This window comes from Oryctolagus cuniculus, chromosome 19 (assembly GCF_964237555.1).
Source record: "Oryctolagus cuniculus chromosome 19, mOryCun1.1, whole genome shotgun sequence".
Lineage (NCBI taxonomy): Eukaryota > Metazoa > Chordata > Mammalia > Lagomorpha > Leporidae > Oryctolagus > Oryctolagus cuniculus.
This window is the reverse complement of record NC_091450.1, coordinates 43,364,999-43,384,499: the sequence shown is the minus strand read 5'-3', so window position 1 is coordinate 43,384,499 and position 19,501 is coordinate 43,364,999. Positions and strand designations below refer to the sequence as shown.

Sequence of the window (19,501 nt, the reverse complement as noted above, 5' to 3'; positions counted from 1 at the left end):
TCACCTAACCCTGTGGTCTTTGGTCTCCTCCTTAGCTGCTAGGACACGGGCTGGGAAGGTGGCGAGGCCTGCAGAGTCAGAGCCTGGGAGGCAGGGGAGGGGAGAAGGCTCAAAGTGTGCAGGGACAAGTCCAGGTCCCCTGCGTGCCCCTGCAGAGACCTTCAGATGGATGGGGTGAAGGTTCAGGGGTCACAGGGAGAGTGGGGAGGGGAGGGCAGTGTGGAGGATCACCAGGGACCCACGGCGCCCCTGGCCCAGGGAGCACTGAGCACACACTGGGCTCTCCCAGAATAAAGCCCAGCTGCACCAGGCCACTCGCGCTGCAGGCAGAGCCACCAAGGACGTCCCAGCCGCGGAGCGCTGACCCTCGCTCTGTGGTTCCAATTGCAGTCAGTCCCCAGGGCCTGTCCCCCACTGACCACTGAGGGCTGAGAGGGCAGGGGTCCTGGTTTGCGGGCAGAGACCCCGACTGTGGCCCTCACCACCCGCAGGGTCTCCCCCAAGTCACAGAGCCTCCCAGAATCGGCTTCCCTGCCTGTGATGACCCAAGTGTGCCTCCTGCCGCGCGGCGAGGACCAGGCCACGGGGCTGAGCAAACATCCCGGATAGTTCTGCGGGTACAGGGCCCAGGGCCTGGACCCGCCGAGCCGGGCCTCACTCCTCTCACAGCTGGATCCCTCTCCCATCCCACTTCAGAGCCCAAGAGCAGCCTCACCGCACCCTGGAGCACCCCCGGGCCCAGCAGGAGAATCAAAGTCATTTTTGACCTCATCCAGCGCCCCTGGCCCAGGTGAAGTCGGGGTAGGTGGGATGTTGGTACCTTAGTAGTCTGAAACTGGAAAGCTTTCCATTGGCCCAGGGCGCTCTGGAGGCGGGGCTCATGATGACATCTTCCTGCTGAGTGGCTTGGATAGGAGGTGGATGGGAATGTGAGGAAACTAATTTCTGATTGGTTGATAGAACCGGAAGTGGGTGTACAGTGAACCAATCAAATAATTTCCAGATGCAAAAGGAGCGGGTTACAGTCTGATCGCCTCTCCTTTTTATTTATTTATTTTTTTAAGGTTCATTTATTTATTTTAAAGACAAAGAGTTACAGAGAGGGAGGGGGAGAGGGAGAGAGCGAGAGAGAGAGAGAGAGGTCTTCCATCTGCTGGTTCACTCCCCAAATGGCTGCAATGGTCGGAGCTGAGCCAATCTGAAGCCAGGAGCCAGGAGCTTCTTCCAGGTCTCCCACATGGCTGCAGGGGTCCAAGGACTTGGGCCATCTTCTACTGCTTTCCCAGGCCACAGCAGAGAGCTGGATGGAAGTGGAGCAGCCAGGACTCGAACTGGCGCCCATGTGAGTTGCTGGCACTGCAGACGGCAGCATCACCTGCTATGCCATTTTGTCTCCAGTGATTTTCCTGGGAACCTTGAACATTTTCCATGTTATCCCACAGCACCACACACACCACATCACCTGCGGTTGTGTGAAACGCTCAGTGGCCATCAGAGACGGGAGAAATCCTCCAGGACAAGGCTGAGTGACCTGTCTGTTTCTTCCTGGCCAGCCTGGACCTAGCGTTCCTCCTCCTGGCTTCCATCCTGTGACCCATGCTGTGCCATGGGTGAGGGCTCCAGGACAGGAACCCCCCGCCCCCATCACACGACCACGCCCAGTAGGATCAGCTCACCAGGTTATGGGGCTGGCACCTGGGAGCTGACAACAGGAATCTGGTGGGAGGGCCACACACCTGGGGGAGGGGCGTGAGAGCTGGGGGGGCCCCGCAGTAGGGTCCTGGGCTGACCTCAGCAGCCTTCACCACTCGGTCAGGTCCACAGCACTTGACAGCCAGCAAGGGGCTGTGTCTGTCCCTGAGCTGCTCTGACCAGGGGGACTGCAGGTGCGTGTTCTCAGCTGTGGGTGGGGCAGGCAGCCCCGCAGGTGTCGAGAGCCTGGGCCGCCTATATGGGAGACCAAGCTTATGCCGGAGCAAGCCCCAGCCACTGAGGGTGTTTAGGAAGTGAACCAAGAGGTAGCAGATTCTCATCAGCATCCTCTCTCTCTCTCTCTCTCTCTCTCTCTGCTTTACATCTCTCTCTGTCTCTCCCCCCTTCAAATAAATAAACTAATATTACAAAGATGCACAATTCCCACACAGTGCCTGGGTTCAATACACACCTCTGGCACCTGACTCTCATAACTGCCAGCTCTGAGCTAAGCAGCAGCCTTGCTTCACAGGGGGAGCAGGGGCCCAGGACGGGGAGACGTCTCCCAGGTCCTGGGGCACAGTCAGCTCTCCTGGCAGGAGAATGCAGGGTGCTGAGACCAAACCCAGGCGGCCCCTCTGCAGCAGACAGGATGGGGTGGCAGTGCCTGGCCACACTCCCCTCCAGAACCAGCCTTTATTGGAGGGGAGGTCAAGGCGGGAGCTGGGGTCGCAGTGCACAGGGCTCAGGGGTTCAGCAGGGAGGCCGAGCCAGGCCTAGAAGAAGGTGAGGTGGGTGGAGGCAGGGACCCCACAGCTCTCCTTGTGCTCCTCAAACAGCCGCTCCAGGGCGTCCATGTAGAGCCTGTGGTAGTGGTCAACTTGCTCCTCGCTGGGGCTGCTGCACTGGGGCACGGGGATGGGGCCGCCCACTGCAGGGGAGGGAGACACAGGTGAGCCAGAGCTGCTGCTGGCTGTGCCACCCACAGCAGCCTCCTGCCTGCAGATGGGCACTCACCCACAGTGGTGATGGGCACGGGCAGGGGCAGCAGACCCCAGGAGTTGGGTGAGAAGAGACCACGGCCCCAGAATATGTAGAAAGGCAAACGAGTGATCTTATGGTAGAGTGACTGGCACTGGTACTGCCAGGAGCCTTCGATAAAAGCCTTAGTTTTAAAGATGTCATTCTCCCCAAAGGAGTACACAGGCACCAGGGAGGCCCTGGGAGGGGCAGAAGAGAGAAGACACTGGTCAGGTTCCGGTCTGACCTCCCCCAAAGGGTACCTTGGGGACGGCTTGTCTCTCCTGTTGCCTCCTGAGGTCACTTCCCAAGGTGTTTGGAGACACATGATCATGGCTGCACAGAACATTCTGGAAGGAAGCCTCAGCTGTCCTGACCAATGACTGCAGTGGGCTCGCATACTCATGTTCTCACTCAGTGTTTACAGCTGCAGCCTGGTGGCAAGGCAGGGATCCGCACTGTGTAGAGGTCAAGGTCAAGTCCAAGGCTTCGTCTCCGAGATAACGTTACAAGGAGAACCCAGGGTGTCTGGAACCTGGAGCCCTGCTGTTTTCATCTGAACCTGCCCTGTTCAGAGCGGTTAGGAGCCTGGGACAGGGCACAGCACAGAGAAGGCACGCAGGCTGGAAGGAACCTCTAGGTGCAAGAGGCGAAACCCTGGGGACCCACAGACTCACCTGCAGGGGCTGGGACGCCTGGGCAGGGCAAGGCCAGCCCGGCCTTGGCACCTGCACGCCCACTCACCCATGCCTCAGTGCCAGGCGCACGAAGCCTTTGCGATCATGGAGCTTGACTAAGTGCCGTCCTGGGGCCGTGGATAAGAGTTCCTTGCCTCCTCCAATCATGATGACCATTGCCTGGCCCCGCTGAGGCAGAGACAGCACAAAGTCCAGGCTCTGGCGGCTCACGGGACGCAGTCCTGGGTCATGAGCAGTGGGGAGCAGTCACCACTCCCTCTTTGGCTCCCGATTCCCACACCCCAGCCGTTAGCAGGGGAAGAGGGAGCCCCACATCTTGTGCTTTCCGAGCTCTGGATCCCCATCTCAGTCCCTGCTGAGCCTGGTGATGCTGAGGGCAAGTCTGGTCCTGATGGGGGCAGGAGCTCCAGGGAGATAAGAGGGCCAGGGGCTGCTTCCTCCCCTTCAGCTGAGGCTCACCACCAATCATGATGTAGTCCCGGAAGATTGGGATGTAGAAGAACCTGGTCAGTGTGGCTATCCAGGGCTGCAGCCCCGGGAAGAGCTGGGAGAAGTCATTGCTCTCAGTGAGGAAATTACTGAAGGCTCCGGTGCACATGACCCCGTGGGGGTGGGCCCCCAGCACGTAGTTCTGGCTGGGGGGCAGCTCTGCCGTCTTCACCAGCTGCAGGAGAGGAGGGAGGCAGAGAGGCAAGGCAGCAGCTGAAGGTGCTACCTCTGCCCCTGCTGACTTCAGAGGTCAAGGCCCTGGGATGGGGTCAGGTGCACCTCTCCACCCCTGCCCCTCTGTGAGCCTAGGCAGTGGGTCTCAGGCTGCTGGACAGGGAAGGGAGAGCAGGTGCAGGGGAGTGGGGTGGGGAAGGGGGAGGAGGCATCTCTGGGGAGGGTGACCCCTCACCTTGATAGGAAAGTAATCCCTTTGGTGTTTCCAGATGGCCCAGGTCCTTGGCCACACAAATCGCCTTCCCCCTGGGGGACAGATGCAGGTGGCAGGGTCCCTGAGGCACCCTCACTATCTCCCCCACCTGGAGCCCTGCCCAGAGCTCACCTTGGCTGGGAGTGTGCCTGTCCAGGTAGATCCACAGCATGCAGAGAACAGACAGAGACCAGAGCCGTGTGAAGAGGAGGAAGAGCAGAAGAAAGACGGAGAAAGGGACTGCGGAAAGGTGAGAAAGAGAAATGAATTCCCCTGGGAAGTCCAGTTCTTAGCCAGCTCCAGCCCTCCTCCACCTGCATGGAACAGTGGGCAGAGGCATCTGCCCTGGTCCTGTCCCCGTCCCTTGACCCACATGTCTCGGCCAACAGCCCAGCTGTTCCAGCCAGTCCCTCTCCACCAAGCAACCCCAGCACCTCCGCCTCCCCCTTATTCTCACCTAGGACCACGAAAGCAAGCACATAGTGCATGGCGGCCAGGGCTTCCAGCCACTGCTTCTGCAGGGTCTTCACAGGGCGAGGTGGCATGGAGGATGTGGAGTCAGCCATCCTGGTGCCACCCTCTGCCTGCAGGGCTCCAGGTGGGGTCACAGGAGTCCCCTCCCCCACGGTCCAGGCTGTGGCCAGGGAGATGCCTGTGTCTGGAGCCCCAGGAGTGTCCAGTCCCTCTGAGACTGCTCCTTAAATGTCTGGGCTAACCCTGGGAGGGGCTGGAAGGGGAGGAGGGTGTGCAGGGGGAGGGCAGCACCTGGGTGCAGGGAGTGGTCAGAGCCTGGCTCAGCCCCATTTACCCCTAGACAGTCACAGGTACCAGGAGCCCGACTGAGATTGCACAGAACGGAACCCCACTCTGGCCTCTTTGGGGTCTCTGGGAATTTCGGGGCTCCCTGGGGAGCCTCTCCAGATCTTTCCACTGCATCTTGGACCACCCACCATGCAGGCAGACACCCAGACACCGCAGGTGCCTTCCCACCTTGAATTTCACTCCCCCAGCAAAGGCACCAGTTTGGGGCCAATGTCAGCGCCTTGCCCAGGGGAGGACCAGATGCCCGTCTGTGTGGACGCCGTGGTGCACCTGCTCTCCTTGTGCAGCTGTGGGAGCCATTCCAGGTAGAGTGTGTGCAGCACGTCCTCCTAAGGCCACCTGGGCTGTGGGCATCGCTGCACCGGGACTGGGGGCTCCTCTGTGGGTGGACAGTGGTCATTGGGATCCCCTGGTCTGCCTGTTTCACAGGAGCCATGGCCATGGAGTTCAGGACTGGAGCAGTTTCCCAAGAAACATCCTGGGGTTCTCGCAGGGCTGGACAATGCTTTCTCTGGAGGCGCAACCCTGAATGGGGAGGACGGGTCACAAAAGGGACCTCTGGGGCCGTCGCGGGGCTGATATGGGAACCCAGGACTTTCCAGGATTCTCTTGGCTCACATTCAGTGTGGTTGGCACAGAAAGGCGGCAGGAGGCCCAGGGGGCCTTGGGACAGTGGCAGGGTCATGCTCAGTTCGGCTGCAGGGTCACCTGGGCCTGGCACACCCCTGGAAGGCAGCAGGGAGCCCCGGGGGAGCAGGGGTGCGGCGAGCCCTGGTGCCTGCCCCTCTGCTCCCTCCCTCCCCCACTGCTCATGGCCTCCGCTCCAGCACTGGCCGAAGAATCCATTCTGACTGCAGACCCACAGGCACAGGGCTCTGGGTTCAGTCCCGGAAGATCGGGCTCAGCCACTTTCACGAGGTAGCAAGCAGAGACTGCATGGCCCCCACGTGTCCCTGTGGCGTTACTGGGTGGGGTCGGGGGTGGGGGGTTGTGGTGGTTCTAAGTCTCCTCTGAAGCTTCATCCCCCACCCCCACCCAGCACGGTGTTCCCGGTACCCTCGATGAGATGGAGAGCTTGTCACGGAAATGTCCCCTTCTGTTCATGTGTTGGGAGCTCAGTCCCAGAGAGGCAGTATTGGGAGGTATGTGGGCCTTAAAGAGGTGGGGCCTGGTGGGAGGTGCTGCAGTCACGTGGGTTGCCTTAGAAAGGGATTGTGGGGCCCCAGTGTCCCCCTCTCTGTGATCCTGGTTCCTGATGTATCACAAACCAACACATCCCAGATGCCCTGACAAGAACTTAGGTGCTACAGGCGGCATGGCCTTGAACCCCCAACACCGAGCTGAATGGCAGCAGCAGACCCTGGGAGTTGGGTGAGAAGAGACCACGGCCCCAGAAGATGCGGGGAGCTATGCTGGTAACCCTCTTGCAGGTGACCTGGCACAGGTACCGCCAGGAGCCTTTGGAGAAAGCCTTGCATCTGAAGATGTCTTTCTCCCCAAAGGAGTACACAGGCACCAGGGAGGCCCTGAGAGGGGTGAGGAAGAGACAGGACGCTGCTCAGGGTCCTGGTCTGGCCTCGCAAAGCCCTTGGGTCTGTGAGTCCCTCCCCTGTCTCCTGAGGCCACTTCCCAAGGTGTTTGGAGACACATGACCATGGCTGCCCAGAAAGTTCTGGAAGGAAGCCTCAGCTGTCCTGACCAATGGCTGTGTGGTGGGCTTGGCTTACTCCTGTTCTCACTCAGTTTACAGATGCAGCCTGGTGGCAAGGCAGACAAGAGCCCTGTGTACAGGTCAACGTCAAGTCCAAGGCTTTGAGACAGAGTTGGAAAGGAAACTGGAATCCGAGCCAGAGGCCCTGTCTTGCAGGCTGTACTTGCCCTCTGGGTGAGCGTGGGGGGCGTTTGTGAAAGCGTGTCCACGGGGCTAGGGAAGAAGGCATGCCAGGGCTGGCAGGACCCTCCAGGCATGGGGAACAGTCATCGCTCTGGGGACCCACTGTCCACCACACCTGTGACTGTTCAGGGAGAGCCCAGTCCAGCCTCGGGACCTGCTGCCCACTCACCTGAGCCTCAGCGCCCGGCACAAGAAAACTTTGCAATTCAGGAAATCCAGGCTGTGCTGTCCTGGGGCGGTGTACAGGGCCTCCTGGGCACCCCCCATCACAATGACCACCGCCTGGCCCCACTGGGGCTGAGACAAGACCTAGGCTAACAGGATACTATCCAGGGTCATGAGCAGTGGGTAGCAGTCACCGCTCCCTCTGTGGCTCCCAATTCCCTCACTCCCACATCCTGTTTCTTCCAAACCCTCCATCCCCCGATCTTTGACCCCTGCAGAGCATGGTTACTTCTCAGGTTGGGTCCCGTCCTCTGGGTGGTGGCCCTTGTAGTGGTGGGGAACGGTCATGCCAGGGACTGCTTCCTCATTCACTATGAGGCTCACCACTGAGTGTGAACATGGGACAGTAGAAGAGGCCGGTACTTGCGGCTACCCAGGGCTGCAGCCCCGGAAGGCGCCGGGAGAAGGCATTGCTCTTGGTGGAGAAATTACAGAAGGCCCTGGTGCCCATGGCCCCGTGGGGGTGGGATCCCAGCACGTAGTTCTGGCTGGGGGGCAGCTCTGCTGTCTTCACCAGCTGCAGGAGAGGAGGGAGGCAGAGAGGGGGAGGCAGCAGCTGCAGGTGCTGCCTCTGCCCCTGCTGACCTCAGAGATCAAGGCTCTGGGATGGGATCAGGTGCACCTGTTCACCTCTGCTCCTCTGTGAGCCTAGGCAGCAGGTCTCAGGCTGCAGGACAGGGAAGGGGGGCAGGTGCAGGGGAGTGGGGTGGAGAAAGAGGAGGATGTGCAGGGGAGTGGGATGAGGAAGAGGGAGGAGACGTCTCTGGGAAGGTTGGAAAATAATCCCTTTTGTGTTTCTAAATCACTTAGTTGTTTGTCATCCACACTGCCTTCCCCCTGCGGGCAGAGATACGGGTGGCAGAGTCCCCGAGGCACCCTCCCCATCTCTCCCCACCTGGAGCCCTGCCCAGAGCTCACCTTGGCTGGGTGTGTGGCTGTCCAGGTAGATCCAATCAAGCAGAGAACAGAGACCAGAGCCATGTGAAGAGGAGGAGGAAGGAGCAAGGGACAGAATGAAAGGTGGGAAAGAAAAATTAATTCGCCTGAGAACCCCTGTTTGCTGCCCATCTCCTCCACCTGCACTGGACTCCTGGCACGGGCTTCTGATCCTTCCCACCTTTAAGTCCACTCCTCCACACGCAGGCACCAAGAAGACTCCTTCTGGCCCGCAGGGGACACGTGTGCAGTTAAGTGTGGCGGTGTATCCATCCGCATGGACTTCTGCGTGTGGCTTGTGGTCCTCCACAGGTGCGTGAGTTGCTCCACAGCGCCCCACACGGCTGCTGTGTGCAGCGCAGCCGGCTCCCACCTGCAGGAGCTGCAGGGACAGAGCTCTGGGCCTGGACAGCTGCCCAGGTCTGGAACGAGGGACGAGGCTGTTCTGGGATATGCTGCCCAGAGCTAGGAGGCCATGCCCCCTCAGGGACCTTCAGGATAGGCTTGGGGCGGGAGCAGAGGGCGAGGCGTGCGGGGAAGGGCAGCAGGAGGCCCAGGCTTGCTGGAACAGTGGCCGCAGGACGTCCTACCCCCAGTGCAGCCACAAGTCCTGGATTCGGCAACTGCTGGAAGAGCTACTTCTCCCCAGAGGAGAAGACAGGCTCAGGGAGGCACGGGGGGTGGGGGAGCAGGGGCAGGTGGCGCCCTGCTGCCCCGCAGCTGCCCTCCCTCCCCACCAAAAACCCCGGGGGCACGGGTCATGGCAGCCCAGCGCCAACTTAACCAAGCACTTCTGCTCCACGAACCACAAGCTCAGGCCATCAGCTGTTGCCTCCAGTGCTTCTGGGAGCCTGCGCGTGACCAGGACACCCCCAGGCAAAACAGCAGGCAGGCAGGCAGCACTGGCCTTGGCTGAGACCAAATGAGGCAGGGGTGGGTGGGGGCGCTGGCAGAGGGTAGGGGCCTTTATGCCTGGGCATAAAGAGAAGAGGGAGGAGGAGGGTGGGCTGGAAGGCCGGGTCAAGGCGTGTCCTGGTCCCTGGACCCTTGGGGCTCCTAATGACCGTTCCCAAGGCTTCCAATTGCGTCCAAGCTTCTCAGCTTCCCAGGCCTGGCTCAGACCCAGCTCCCTGACATGGGGTGGACACCGGACTCGGGGGTATGGGGCAGGGGTCCTCATTCCCTCTCCCAGTGCTCCCCACTCCAGCCCTGGGGGTCCAGACAGAGACCATGTGGGGTGTAGCGGCTTCCTCCCCTCCCTCCCCTCCTTCCCCATTTCACTCCCACCTGTCCCCAGGGGCGATGCCCAGCGGACGCCTGCCAATCAGATGGCTTCCTTTGGAATATCTCCCTGCCCCCTGCTCCCACTAAGGTCCCCACATCGGAAACGGGACCCAAGGGAGACCCTCCAGGGCAGCCCTCCTGCACCACTGGGCCCCTTTGGGAAGAGCCCTCCCCCGGCCCTGGGCTGTCATCCCGCTCCCCCCACCTCTGCCCCCTCCACCCTGCATAGGGGGTGTGTCCTTGCTTTCCCTGTGTGGAAGCCTGGGGGAGGGTCTGAGCACTGCCGTCTTTTGGGGGTCTGCTGGGCCTGGGGTCCAGGGCGTCCTATCCGGGGGTCCCCAAGGGCACTCCTCTGGCTCCCTCCCTTACACCCTGCAGCTGACCCACTGTCGCCTTCCTTCTCCTCCTGGGGGTCAGGTCCTTAGCTCTGGGCTCTGAGCACTTTCTGTAGAGAACCTGCCCTGGGTGACTCCACCACCCCCTCCTGGACCCTTGCTAGCCCAGCTCTCCACTTCCTCCGAGGCCCTGCCCCCACGCCCACCCCCCTCATAAAATTCAAACACCGCCCCCCCACTGGTGGCCCCACCCCTGGCCATTTCCATGGGGTCCTATTGGTCAGAGCTCCGTGAGCTCAGGTGTCCATCACCCTTCCTTGCCTGGTCTCACCTGGCTCCAGCGTGCAGGGCAGCAAAGGGAGCAGAAAAGAGTCGAGGCCAATGGCAGGGTCAGGGCGCTGAGGTTTGGGCCACTGGGGACGGTGCTCAGGGGCTGTGGCTGCCCTTGTGCGAGGCCCCTCCCCAGGCTGCTGCCTCCTGCAGCCCCTGCCGCAGCCCCCTCTCTGTCTCTCAATGGCTCTTCTCCTTTGTGGGGCTTGGGGACCCCAGATCCCAGGGATGCAAGTGGACCCAGCACCTGCCCCTCTGCCTCCACTTTCCCTTAGGGAGGCAGCCCAGGGCCCCGGGCCCTTGAAGCAGCCTGGGGAGCCTGTGGAGAGAGGTGGGGGTTGGGGTGGAGGGGACTTTGGCCCTGGAACCAGGGCAGGGGCAGAGGACACACCAGGCTGCAGCTCCTGGGTTCTGAGTGCGCCCCCTCCTCCAGCCCAGGTGTGCCTGGTGGTCTTGATCTTTGTGCTCCTGAGCCGGGCCTGGACCCTTGGGGTCCTCTACCTGGTCTGGCTGTACTGGGACAGGGACACACCCAGGGCCGGAGGCCACCGCTCTGCCTGGGTCCGGGACTGGGCCATCTGGAGACACTTCTAGAACTACTTCCCCATCTCCAAGACGGTGCTGGGGACACTGTGGTGGGGAAGGTGAGGCTCACAGGAGACTGGGCACCTGCCTCCCCCAAGCACGGCCTCAGGGACGGGTGGGGCTGTGGCCCCTGCTCCCCAGCTGGTGAGGACGGCCCAGGTGCCTCCCTCCTGGAATCACCTCTTCCATGCCCACCCCACGGAGTCCTGGTGGCCAGGACGGTGGCAGCTGCTACTTGGAGGCCTCAAGCTTCACTGCTGGAGGACAAGGCGGAGCCTGCCCTGGGGCTTTGGGGAGGGGGACTTGCTGGCTTCATCACCAGCCGCACCCAGCACTGCCGATCTCAGTCCAGGGGTCCCGGGGGCCTGGAGATGGATCCGCTGGGCCTGGGAGCAGCACCACTCCTGTCTGTGCTGAGCTGGCCCTGCTGAGGGGCTGCCTGCCCCACCCACAGTGAGAAGGCTCACCTGCAGTCCCACCTGGTCAGAGCAGCTCAGGGATGGACGCTTGCTGGCTGCCAAGTACTGCGGATGTGGCCGTGTTGAGGACCTCCCGCGGGCCCCCAGCTCTCACGCCGGCCTCACCCCTCCCCCTCCCCTCCCTGGGCCAGGGGTGAGTCACCGTGGCAGGTGGTGCTGTAGCCCTGACCTTCACCGTGGCCTCCTGAGGGTCTGTGCAAGGAAGCTCAGTCTATAACTCTGCTGTCTCAATCAACACATCTTCCAACAACAACAAAAGACAGCAGACCAAAGACGCGGATCAGGAAGCAATGGCACTGAGCTGCCACAGCTTAGAGGTAGCCTCAGAAGGACCACGTGGGACAGAAGCCCACAGCGAGTAGGGAGCAGCAAAGAGCGCAGAGCTCGGTCAGCCCAGCCTCATCAGGACTGGCGGCCCCAGTTCCCATTCCCACCCCTCACAGGCCCCACTGTGTTCCCATCAGCCCCTAGCAAGGCCTGGGAGGAGCGGAGGGAGAACCCTCACTCAGCTCCACTACCCCACCATGGCTGCATGCCCAGGTCCAGCCCAAGCCCCCTGCAGCCTCCTGTACCAAGGAGGGGGATTTGGACATGGGGACCAGGTCCTCCCATCCCTGCACCTGCTGGGCCCTGACCCAGCTCAGCTCTGCCCCAGCTGCCCCCTCCCCACCCCTCCGGGGTCTCCTCCCAACTCTGTCCTGATCCTGCCAGCTCTGAGCTAAGCAGCAGCCTTGCTTCACAGGGGGAGCAGGGGCCCGGGAGGGGGAGACGTCTCCCAGGTCCCGGGGCACAGTCAGCTTTTCTGGCAGGAGAATGCATCGTGCTGAGACCCACCCCAGGCAGACCCTCTGCAGCAGACAGGACGGGGTGGCAGTGCCTGGCCGCACTCCCCTCCAGAACTAGCCTTTATTGGAGGGGAGGTCAAGGCGGGAGCTGGGTGTCACAGTGCAAGGGGGGGAAGGGGCTGAGTGGAGAGGCTGAGCCAGGCCTAGAGGAAGGTGAGGCGGGTGGAGGCAGGGACCCCGCAGCTCTCCTTGTGCTCCTCAAACAGCCGCTCCAGGGCGTCCATGTAGAGCCTGTGGTAGTGGTCAACTTGCTCCTGGCTGGGGCTGCTGCACTGGGGCACGGGGATGGGGCCGCCCACTGCAGGGGAGGGAGGCACGGGTGAGCCAGAGCTGCCGCTGGCCGTGCTGCCCACGGCAGCCTCCTCCCTGCAGATGGGCACTCACCCACGGTGGTGATGGGCACGGGCAGGGGCAGCAGACCCCAGGAGTTGGACGAGAAGAGACCACGGCCCCAGAAGATGCAAGGAGGAAAACCAACGATCTTCTTGAAGATGACCTGGCACAGGTACTGCCAGGAGCCTTCGGAGAAATTCATACCTTTGAAGGTGTCGTTCTCCCCAAAGGAGTACACAGGCACCAGGGAGGCCCTGGGAGGGGCGAGAAAGAGAGAGGACGCTGCTCAGGGTCCTAGACGGCCACACCGGCACTCTGGGGCAAAAAGTCCCTCCCCTGTCTCCTGAGGCCACTTTCCAAGGTCTGGAAGCTCTTATGTCTGCCCGGAAAGTTCTGGAAGGAAGCCCCAGCTGTCCTGACCAATGGCTGTGTGGTGGGCTTGGCGTACTCATGTTCTCACTCAGTGTTTACAGCTGCAGCCTGGTGGCAAGGCAGGCGGCAGCCCTGTTACAGGTCAAGGTCAAGTCCAAGGCTTTGTCTCTGAGACAGGGTCACAAGGAGAACCCAGGGCTCTGTTCCCAAAGTTCTGCTGGTGTCAATCTGAGGCTGCTCACTGAGGAGGAGAAGTGGGCACAGCCAGGTCTGACAAGGTGGCATCAGGGCCGACAGGTGCGTCCTGGTGCGGGGTGTGCTGTCGGCTCCAGAGAGCACTATGTCAGCTGCGGGTATTCTGAGGTCTGACCCGGGACCCAGCCCAGCCTCGGATCTTGCACACCACTCACCCGTGCCTCAGCGCCAGGCGCACGAAGCCTTTGTGTTTTTTGAGTGCGAGGCAGTGCCACCCTGGGGCCGTGTACAGTGACTCCTGGGCACCCCCGATGACAATGACCACCGCCTGGCCCCGCTGGGGCTGAGACAGCACAAAGTCCAGGCTGCGCCGGCTCACGGGACGCAGTCCTGTGTCATGTGCAGTGGGGAGCAGTCACCACTCCATCAGTGGCTCTCCCAAGTCCCTCACCTCACCCGTTAGCAGGGGAAGGGGATCCCCACTCCTCATTTTCCAACCCCAGCCCACCCTGTGTTAAAGGAGAGCATGGTCAGTGCTCAGGACTGGTGTGGAGTCCTGGTGTGGAACGCCCTGGCCAGGGGCTGTCTCCTGCCCTTTAGCCTGGGACTCACCACCAGCCATGATGTAGTCTCGGAAGACTGGAAGGTAGAAGAGGCCGGCCAGTGTGGCTAGCCAGGGCTGCAGCCCCGGGAAGCGCTGGGAGAAGTCATTGCACTCGGTGGTGAAGTTACAGAAGGCTCCGGTGCACATGACCCCATGTGGGTGGGATCCCAGCACGTAGTTCTGGCTGGGGGGCAGCTCTGCTGTCTTCACCAGCTGCAGCAGAGGAGGGAGGCAGAGAGGGGAGGCAGCAGCTGCAGGTGCTCCCTCTGCCCCTGCAGACTTCAGAGGTCAAGGCCCTGGGATGGGACAGGTGCACCTCTCCACCCCTGCCCCTGTGTGAGCCTAGACAGCGGGTCTCAGGCTGTAGGACAGGGAAGAGGGAGGAGTATGGGGCAGTGGAGTGGGGTAGGGGGAGGTGTCTCTGGCGAGGTGACCCCTCACCTTGATAGGAAAGTAATCCCTTTGGTGTTTCCAGATGGCCCAGGTCCTTGGCCACACAAATCGCCTTCCCCCTGTGGGCAGAGATACGGGTGGTAGAGTCCCCGAGGCACCCTCCCCATCTCTTCCCACCTGGAGCCCTGCCCAGAGCTCACCTTGGCTGGGTGTGTGCCTGTCCAGGTAGATCCACAACAAGTAGAGAACAGACAGAGGCCAGAGCCGTGTGAAGAGGAGGAAGAGCAGAAGAACCATGGCGAAAGGGACTGGGGAATGGTGAAGAAGAAAAATGAATTTCTCAGGAACCCCAGTTCTGCAGCCACACCTCCCGTCCTCCACCTGCAGGGATCTGCTGGCCTGGGCAATCGCCCTGTCAGTCCCCGGGTGTCCAAGCCTCCACAATGCGATCTTCCCTCCAATGCCCTCTCCCCGGGCAGAGCCCCCATTCCCTTCCCCCTTATTCTCACCTAGGAACAGAAAAGCAAACACATAGTGGGAGATGCCCACTACTTCCAGCCACTGCTTCTGCAGGGTCTTCCCGGGGCCAGGGGGCACTGCGGCTGGGGAGACATCCATCTTGGTAGCCATCTCTGCCTGCAGGGCTCCAGGTGGGGTCACCGGTGTCCCCTCTCCCAGGGTCCAGGCAGTGGCTGGGGAGATGCGTGGATCGGGAGCCCCAGAAGTGTCCAGGCTCCCTCTGAGACTGATCTTTGAAAGTCTTGGCTCTGTCAGTCTGGGCTGACCCTGGCAGGAGGGGGTGCGGGTGGGGGTGTGCAGGGGAGGGGCAGCACCTGAGGAGGGAGTGGCTTTCCAGCAGGTCAGCCCGCCCACAGGGCCCAGGTGCAGGCAGTGGCAGCAGCCAACTGAAACAGGTTGAGCACTAGGTTGAGTGGTTCCCTCTCTTCAGATCTCTGGGAATGTCCGGTCTCCCGCAGGTGCCACCGCAGGCCCCAAGATGCCTGGGACCCCTCTCACCATGCACACCAACACACCAACCCCGGGAATTCTTCTCTACTTTACTTTTCCTGGTCTCCGTTAACCTGCAGCCTAAGAGGGGCCTCCCTGGGACCACAAGGTGGCCACCGACCACCTAGAAGAGAACCAGGTAGGGACACCATCATGGGCATCTGCTCCTGGAGCTGCTGCCTGAGCTACTCCGTGTGGAGCGCAGACAGCACGTCCACTGTGTCCTTCTGCATCCGGACTGACTGCAGGTGCACCAGCGGTCACCGGGATCCCCGGCCCCTCCCCACACCAGTAGCAAGATGGGGACAGATACAGGGCTGGGGCATTGGCCAAGCCCACCATGAGCCTAGGTCCAGCTCTGCCTGTGCAGCCCAGAGCAGGAGGTCAGTCCCCAGCAGGGATGGGGACAGGCAGCAGGGAGCCCATGGAAAGACCTCTCTCAGCAGGGGCTCAGAACCTCCTGCACCTGGCCCTCCCCAGCCTGTGGGTTCCAATGCGGACAGCTGGAGGCCCTATGGTGTAGCCAGGCAGCTCAGCCCTGTCCCTGCTGCCCGATCCTTCCCCACGGCCAGTCCAGAGCCAGGGACGCGGCTTAGCCGGGTGCTCCAGCATCCACTGCCCCAGTCCACTCTGAGTGCTCGTGTGCCAGGTCGGGGCTTGGGATTAACTTCCATCACCTCCAGCACCTCCCGCAACCAGGACAGCCTCTGAATGCCCCAGGCCCAGACAGCGGTCACACAGCCATCTTGGGGGGGCCTCACACAGGGTGAGCTCTTGCTATTCTTTTTTTTTTAAAGATTTATTGGAGCCAGCACCGTGGCATAGCAGGTATGGCCACAGCCTGCAGTTTCTTTCTTTCTTTTTTATTTTTTAACAGGCAGAGTGGACAGTGAGAGAGAGAGACAGAGAGAAAGGTCTTCCTTTGCCGTTGGTTCACCCTCCAATGGCCGCCACGGCTGTTGCGCTGAAGCCGGGGAACCGGGTTGATCCGAGGCCAGGAGCCAGGTGCTTCTCCTGGTCTCCCATGGGGTGCAGGGCCCAAGCACTTGGGCCATCCTCCACTGCACTTCCTGGCCACAGCAGAGAGCTGGCCTGGAAGAGGGACAACCGGGACAGAATCCGGCGCCCCGACTGGGACTAGAACCCGGTGTGCCGGCGCCGCAAGGCGGAAGATTAGCCTAGTGAGCCGCGGCGCCGGCTAGCCTGCAGTTTCGGCTTCTCATATGGGCACCTGTTCGAGTCTTGGCTGATCCACTTCTGATCCGGATCTCTGCTTTGTCCTGGGAAAGCAGTGGAAGATGGCTCAACTCTGTGAACCCTGCACTCATGTGGGAGACCCGGAGGAGGCTGCTGGCTCTAGGCTTCGGATCAGTTCAGCTCTGGTCATCGTGGCCAAATAGGGAGTGACCAGCAAATGGAAGACCTCTCTCTCTCACTCTCTGCCTCGCCTTCTCTCTCTGTGTAACTCTGCCCTTCAAATAAATAAATATTCCTTTTAAAAAATAAAATAAAGATTTTTTTAAAAAGCGAATACAGAGGCAGAGTTACAGAGAAGCAGAGGCCCAAGCACCTGACCCTTGGGCCAGGCCTGGGACGCCGAGTCCCCTCTGCATCCCCACCCGACCTGAGCCACGGCTCCCGGGTTCTGGGAAACACAAGCTGTGTTCCCTGGTGACCCCAGCAACGCCCCTCTGCCCCTCAGTGAGGAAGGGGAGAGCCACCTGCTCACTGGAAGTCGCCTGACCGCCTCAGGACCTCAGCCCTCAGCCTCCCCTCCTTGCTCTCAGGAAGGGATGGGGTGGGGGCTCTTTCCTAAGGGACCTGCATCTGGGGTCAGCTGGTTGGGGTTGGGGTTGGGGTGAGGGGGGCAGGGAGCTCCCAGAGTCAAAGCAAGCTGGTCACAGCCCTGGGCAGGACAGATAGGGCCCAAGGCTGGTCAGGGGCTCCAGCCAAGGCATGGCGGGAACTGGCCCCTTCCCACCCAGCACAGCGCTACACCTGGCTCCTTGGAACTCAGGTGCACTCAGGTGAGCAGGTGGGGCAGAGGCTCCTCCTGGACCCAGCTCCAGCCAGAGGGGCACCCCCTATCCCGCCCCTGCCCCTTCCTATCATCTCAGAATCAGGAAGTGTGCACTGGGACCGCTGGAAGACAGGGGAGGCCCTGGGCGTGGGCTGTGGAAGGCTTCCTGGGGGTAGATGGGGGACCAGGAAGTCTGTGGGGAGGGGCTGGTCCCCAGGGCCTGGGGGTAGAGAGGGGCCGTGCTGCGGGGTCTCTCTCTGCCCTTTTGACTGCAGGGGCACTTGAGGGGGTTAGAATGAGGGGAGGGTAATGTGAGGGTGGGTGGGAGCTTTGGTGGCAGGTTTCTCTGGACATGGGGATGCAGGTGCAGGTGGAGCCAAACACCACCAGAGGGGGAGGAGGGCAGCCAACCACCCGGGACCCGCAGTGCCATCCCCACTTGGCTCCGGTTCTCTGGCCATGGAGGGGTCCCGGCAGGATGTGCAGCCCCATTCCAAGTAGGGGGTGGGACCCTGCTCAGTCTGTTAGGTAGGAAGTCAGATAAGAGCTTCTGTGTGTGTGACGAAGGCCTTAAAGAAAAGATGTCTATGTCCAGCATATGCATCTGCATCTCAAAGTCATCCCAATAACACTTCAGGGGCAGCCAGTATTCGCATCCTGCCCTGCCCTGCCCCGTTCTACCTGATAACCTGCCAGGTGGGGGTCCCTGCCCCTTCTGCCCGACCATCTTCCACAATCTCCCAGATGCAGCCCAGTATCTGCATTTCAAATACCCTGCTCCAGACCTGGTCCGGATCCTGGGTTAGGACGGCGCCAGCTAGGCTTCCTCCTGCCTGATACCTTCTGGGGAAAATTCAGATAGGAGCTTCTTAATATTCACAGCCATAAAATCCTTTGTTTCAGGAGGAGATGTGTGAAGACAAAGACCCATCTCCTTAAAAACCCCCGGCCTCAACCAGACTGCGCGCTCAGCCCTCTGTCTCCCTGAGCCGCCCGCCTGCCTGCCCAGGTGTAATCTCTCCACTCAACCATGTAACCTCGCTCCTCCCCCCAGTCCAAGCGACTGGGCGCTCTCTCTCAGGTCCTGTCTGGAGAGGTGCACATCCGTTCTTACGGATGTCCCTGCCCTAATAAACTTTGCTACTTTACTTTTCCACTACTCTCTGTCTCACGCCTGAATTCTTTTGTGCGCAAAGACAAGAACCCTGCCATTCACTGGTAACATTTTGGTGACCATGAAGGGACTTTAAGAAGACATCAGAGGTCAGTATTCCATCCCTCAAGCGGAACTGGATCTGTGGGAATGACCATTGAGTGTCCAGCACCCCACAGCTCTTTGAGAATGTGGGGTCCCCCCGGCCATGGCTTAGCTATGGCTGAAACTCCAGTGGGATTGTAAGGAATGGGAGGGAAATTGGGAAGGGCAGTTGGCTGAGAGCCTGGAGACCCCATGAGTTCACTTTGGCTTCCTGGCAGCCAGACTGCGATCCAAGGACCAGGTCTCTCTCGGAGGGACACTTGTCACACTGCCTACTGCCACGTGAGCAGGGTCTAGCTTCGGTCGAGGCTAATATTGGCCCTCCAGGTAAACTTGGACAACTAGGTAGTGGGCGATCTTGAGCGATAGGAGTTTTCAAACATCCACTCAGCCCCCAGACATCAGGGCCTTTCCCTATGCTCTCCTCCAGCTGAGATTCGTAGGGGAAGGTGAGGGAAGTCGCCCACATCTTGTCCTCTGCTGCTTTCCGCCTTCCTCCTCCTCCCGGGGCTCCCTCCCCCACTCTTTTTTTCTCCTCATCTCCATCCCTATACTGCTGGCCAGGAGAAAGAGAGAGGAAAAATTCCACAGGTCTCTCTACCTAGGGAAAATCTTGATTCGATAACCCTTTCCAACCCGATAAATGTTTTTCCATCTTTGCAGCTTATGGTAGCTCTGGTGTGTCTTGAAAAGATTTTGTGTGCTGTTACTGTTGCTAAGCTTTGATTGGCTGAGGACTGGATCTAAAATGGAGCTAAAGTTAACTATCTGTTTTTTTTTTTTTTTTTTTTTTGGACAGGCAGAGTGGACAGTGAGAGAGAGGGACAGAGAGAAAGGTCTTCCTTTGCCGTTGGTTCACCCTCCAATGGCCGCCGTGGCTGGCGCATCACACTGATCTGAAGGCAGGAGCCAGGTGCTTCTCCTGGTCTCCCATGGGGTGCAGGGCCCAAGCACTTGGGCCATCCTCTGCTGCACACCCTGGGCACAGCAGAGAGCTGGCCTGGAAGAGAGGCAACCGGGACAGAATCCAGCGCCCCGACTGGGACTAGAACCTGGGGTGCCGGCGCCGCAAGGCGGAGGATTAGCCTAGTGAGCCACGGCGCCCACTACTATCTGTTTTAATTGACTGAGTGTTTGCAGTAGTCCTGATTGATCTGGCTTTGGTTGAATTATAGCAGGTTCCCAGCACTCTTGGTGAAATGGTGCACCTACCCAACCCCACAGCCAGTCCTATTAGGCCCCGTAATGTGCAGTCTT

General features: G+C 60.6%; 2 protein-coding genes and 1 long non-coding RNA gene across 3 annotated transcripts; 1 reads left to right on the top strand and 2 right to left on the bottom strand.

Moving 5' to 3' along the window:
- Positions 1 to 1,170: 1,170 nt before the first annotated feature.
- LOC100340292 (2-acylglycerol O-acyltransferase 3-like) lies at positions 1,171 to 5,431 on the bottom strand. The gene is made up of 7 exons (XM_002722833.5): positions 4,784 to 5,431; positions 4,459 to 4,566; positions 4,309 to 4,379; positions 3,870 to 4,074; positions 3,457 to 3,631; positions 2,710 to 2,912; positions 1,171 to 2,623 (listed from the first exon to the last, which is right to left on the bottom strand). Exons 1-7 carry the CDS (start codon positions 4,890 to 4,892, stop codon positions 2,469 to 2,471), a joined length of 1,026 nt encoding a protein of 341 aa, XP_002722879.2. The 5' UTR covers positions 4,893 to 5,431; the 3' UTR covers positions 1,171 to 2,468.
- Positions 5,432 to 12,034: 6,603 nt separating this feature from the next.
- LOC100340033 (2-acylglycerol O-acyltransferase 3-like) lies at positions 12,035 to 14,718 on the bottom strand. Its single transcript, XM_002722832.5, has 7 exons — positions 14,468 to 14,718; positions 14,159 to 14,266; positions 14,007 to 14,077; positions 13,574 to 13,778; positions 13,177 to 13,351; positions 12,446 to 12,648; positions 12,035 to 12,359 (listed from the first exon to the last, which is right to left on the bottom strand). Exons 1-7 carry the CDS (start codon positions 14,586 to 14,588, stop codon positions 12,205 to 12,207), a joined length of 1,038 nt encoding a protein of 345 aa, XP_002722878.2. The 5' UTR covers positions 14,589 to 14,718; the 3' UTR covers positions 12,035 to 12,204.
- A 168-nt stretch (positions 14,719 to 14,886) lies between these two features.
- On the top strand, positions 14,887 to 18,145 carry LOC127488489 (uncharacterized). The gene is made up of 2 exons (XR_007916210.1): positions 14,887 to 15,105; positions 17,890 to 18,145. It is a non-coding gene; the product is annotated as an uncharacterized lncRNA (long non-coding RNA).
- The last annotated feature ends 1,356 nt before the right edge of the window (positions 18,146 to 19,501 follow it).

What these genes read in the sequence shown, in the direction of transcription:
- LOC100340292 (XM_002722833.5), bottom strand. Translation starts at nt 4,892, where the DNA reads ATGGCTGACTCCACATCCTCCATGCCACCTCGCCCTGTGAAGACCCTG. An exon ending in GCTTGCTTTCGTGGTCCTAG is followed by an intron (nt 4,567 to 4,783) that starts GTGAGAATAAGG and finishes ACCTTTCCGCAG; the next exon opens with TCCCTTTCTCCGTCTTTCTT. An exon ending in CAGGCACACTCCCAGCCAAG is followed by an intron (nt 4,380 to 4,458) that starts GTGAGCTCTGGG and finishes TCTGTCCCCCAG; the next exon opens with GGGGAAGGCGATTTGTGTGG.
- LOC100340033 (XM_002722832.5), bottom strand. Translation starts at nt 14,588, where the DNA reads ATGGCTACCAAGATGGATGTCTCCCCAGCCGCAGTGCCCCCTGGCCCC. An exon ending in GTTTGCTTTTCTGTTCCTAG is followed by an intron (nt 14,267 to 14,467) that starts GTGAGAATAAGG and finishes ACCATTCCCCAG; the next exon opens with TCCCTTTCGCCATGGTTCTT. An exon ending in CGTGCCCATCACCACCGTGG is followed by an intron (nt 12,360 to 12,445) that starts GTGAGTGCCCAT and finishes CCTCCCCTGCAG; the next exon opens with TGGGCGGCCCCATCCCCGTG.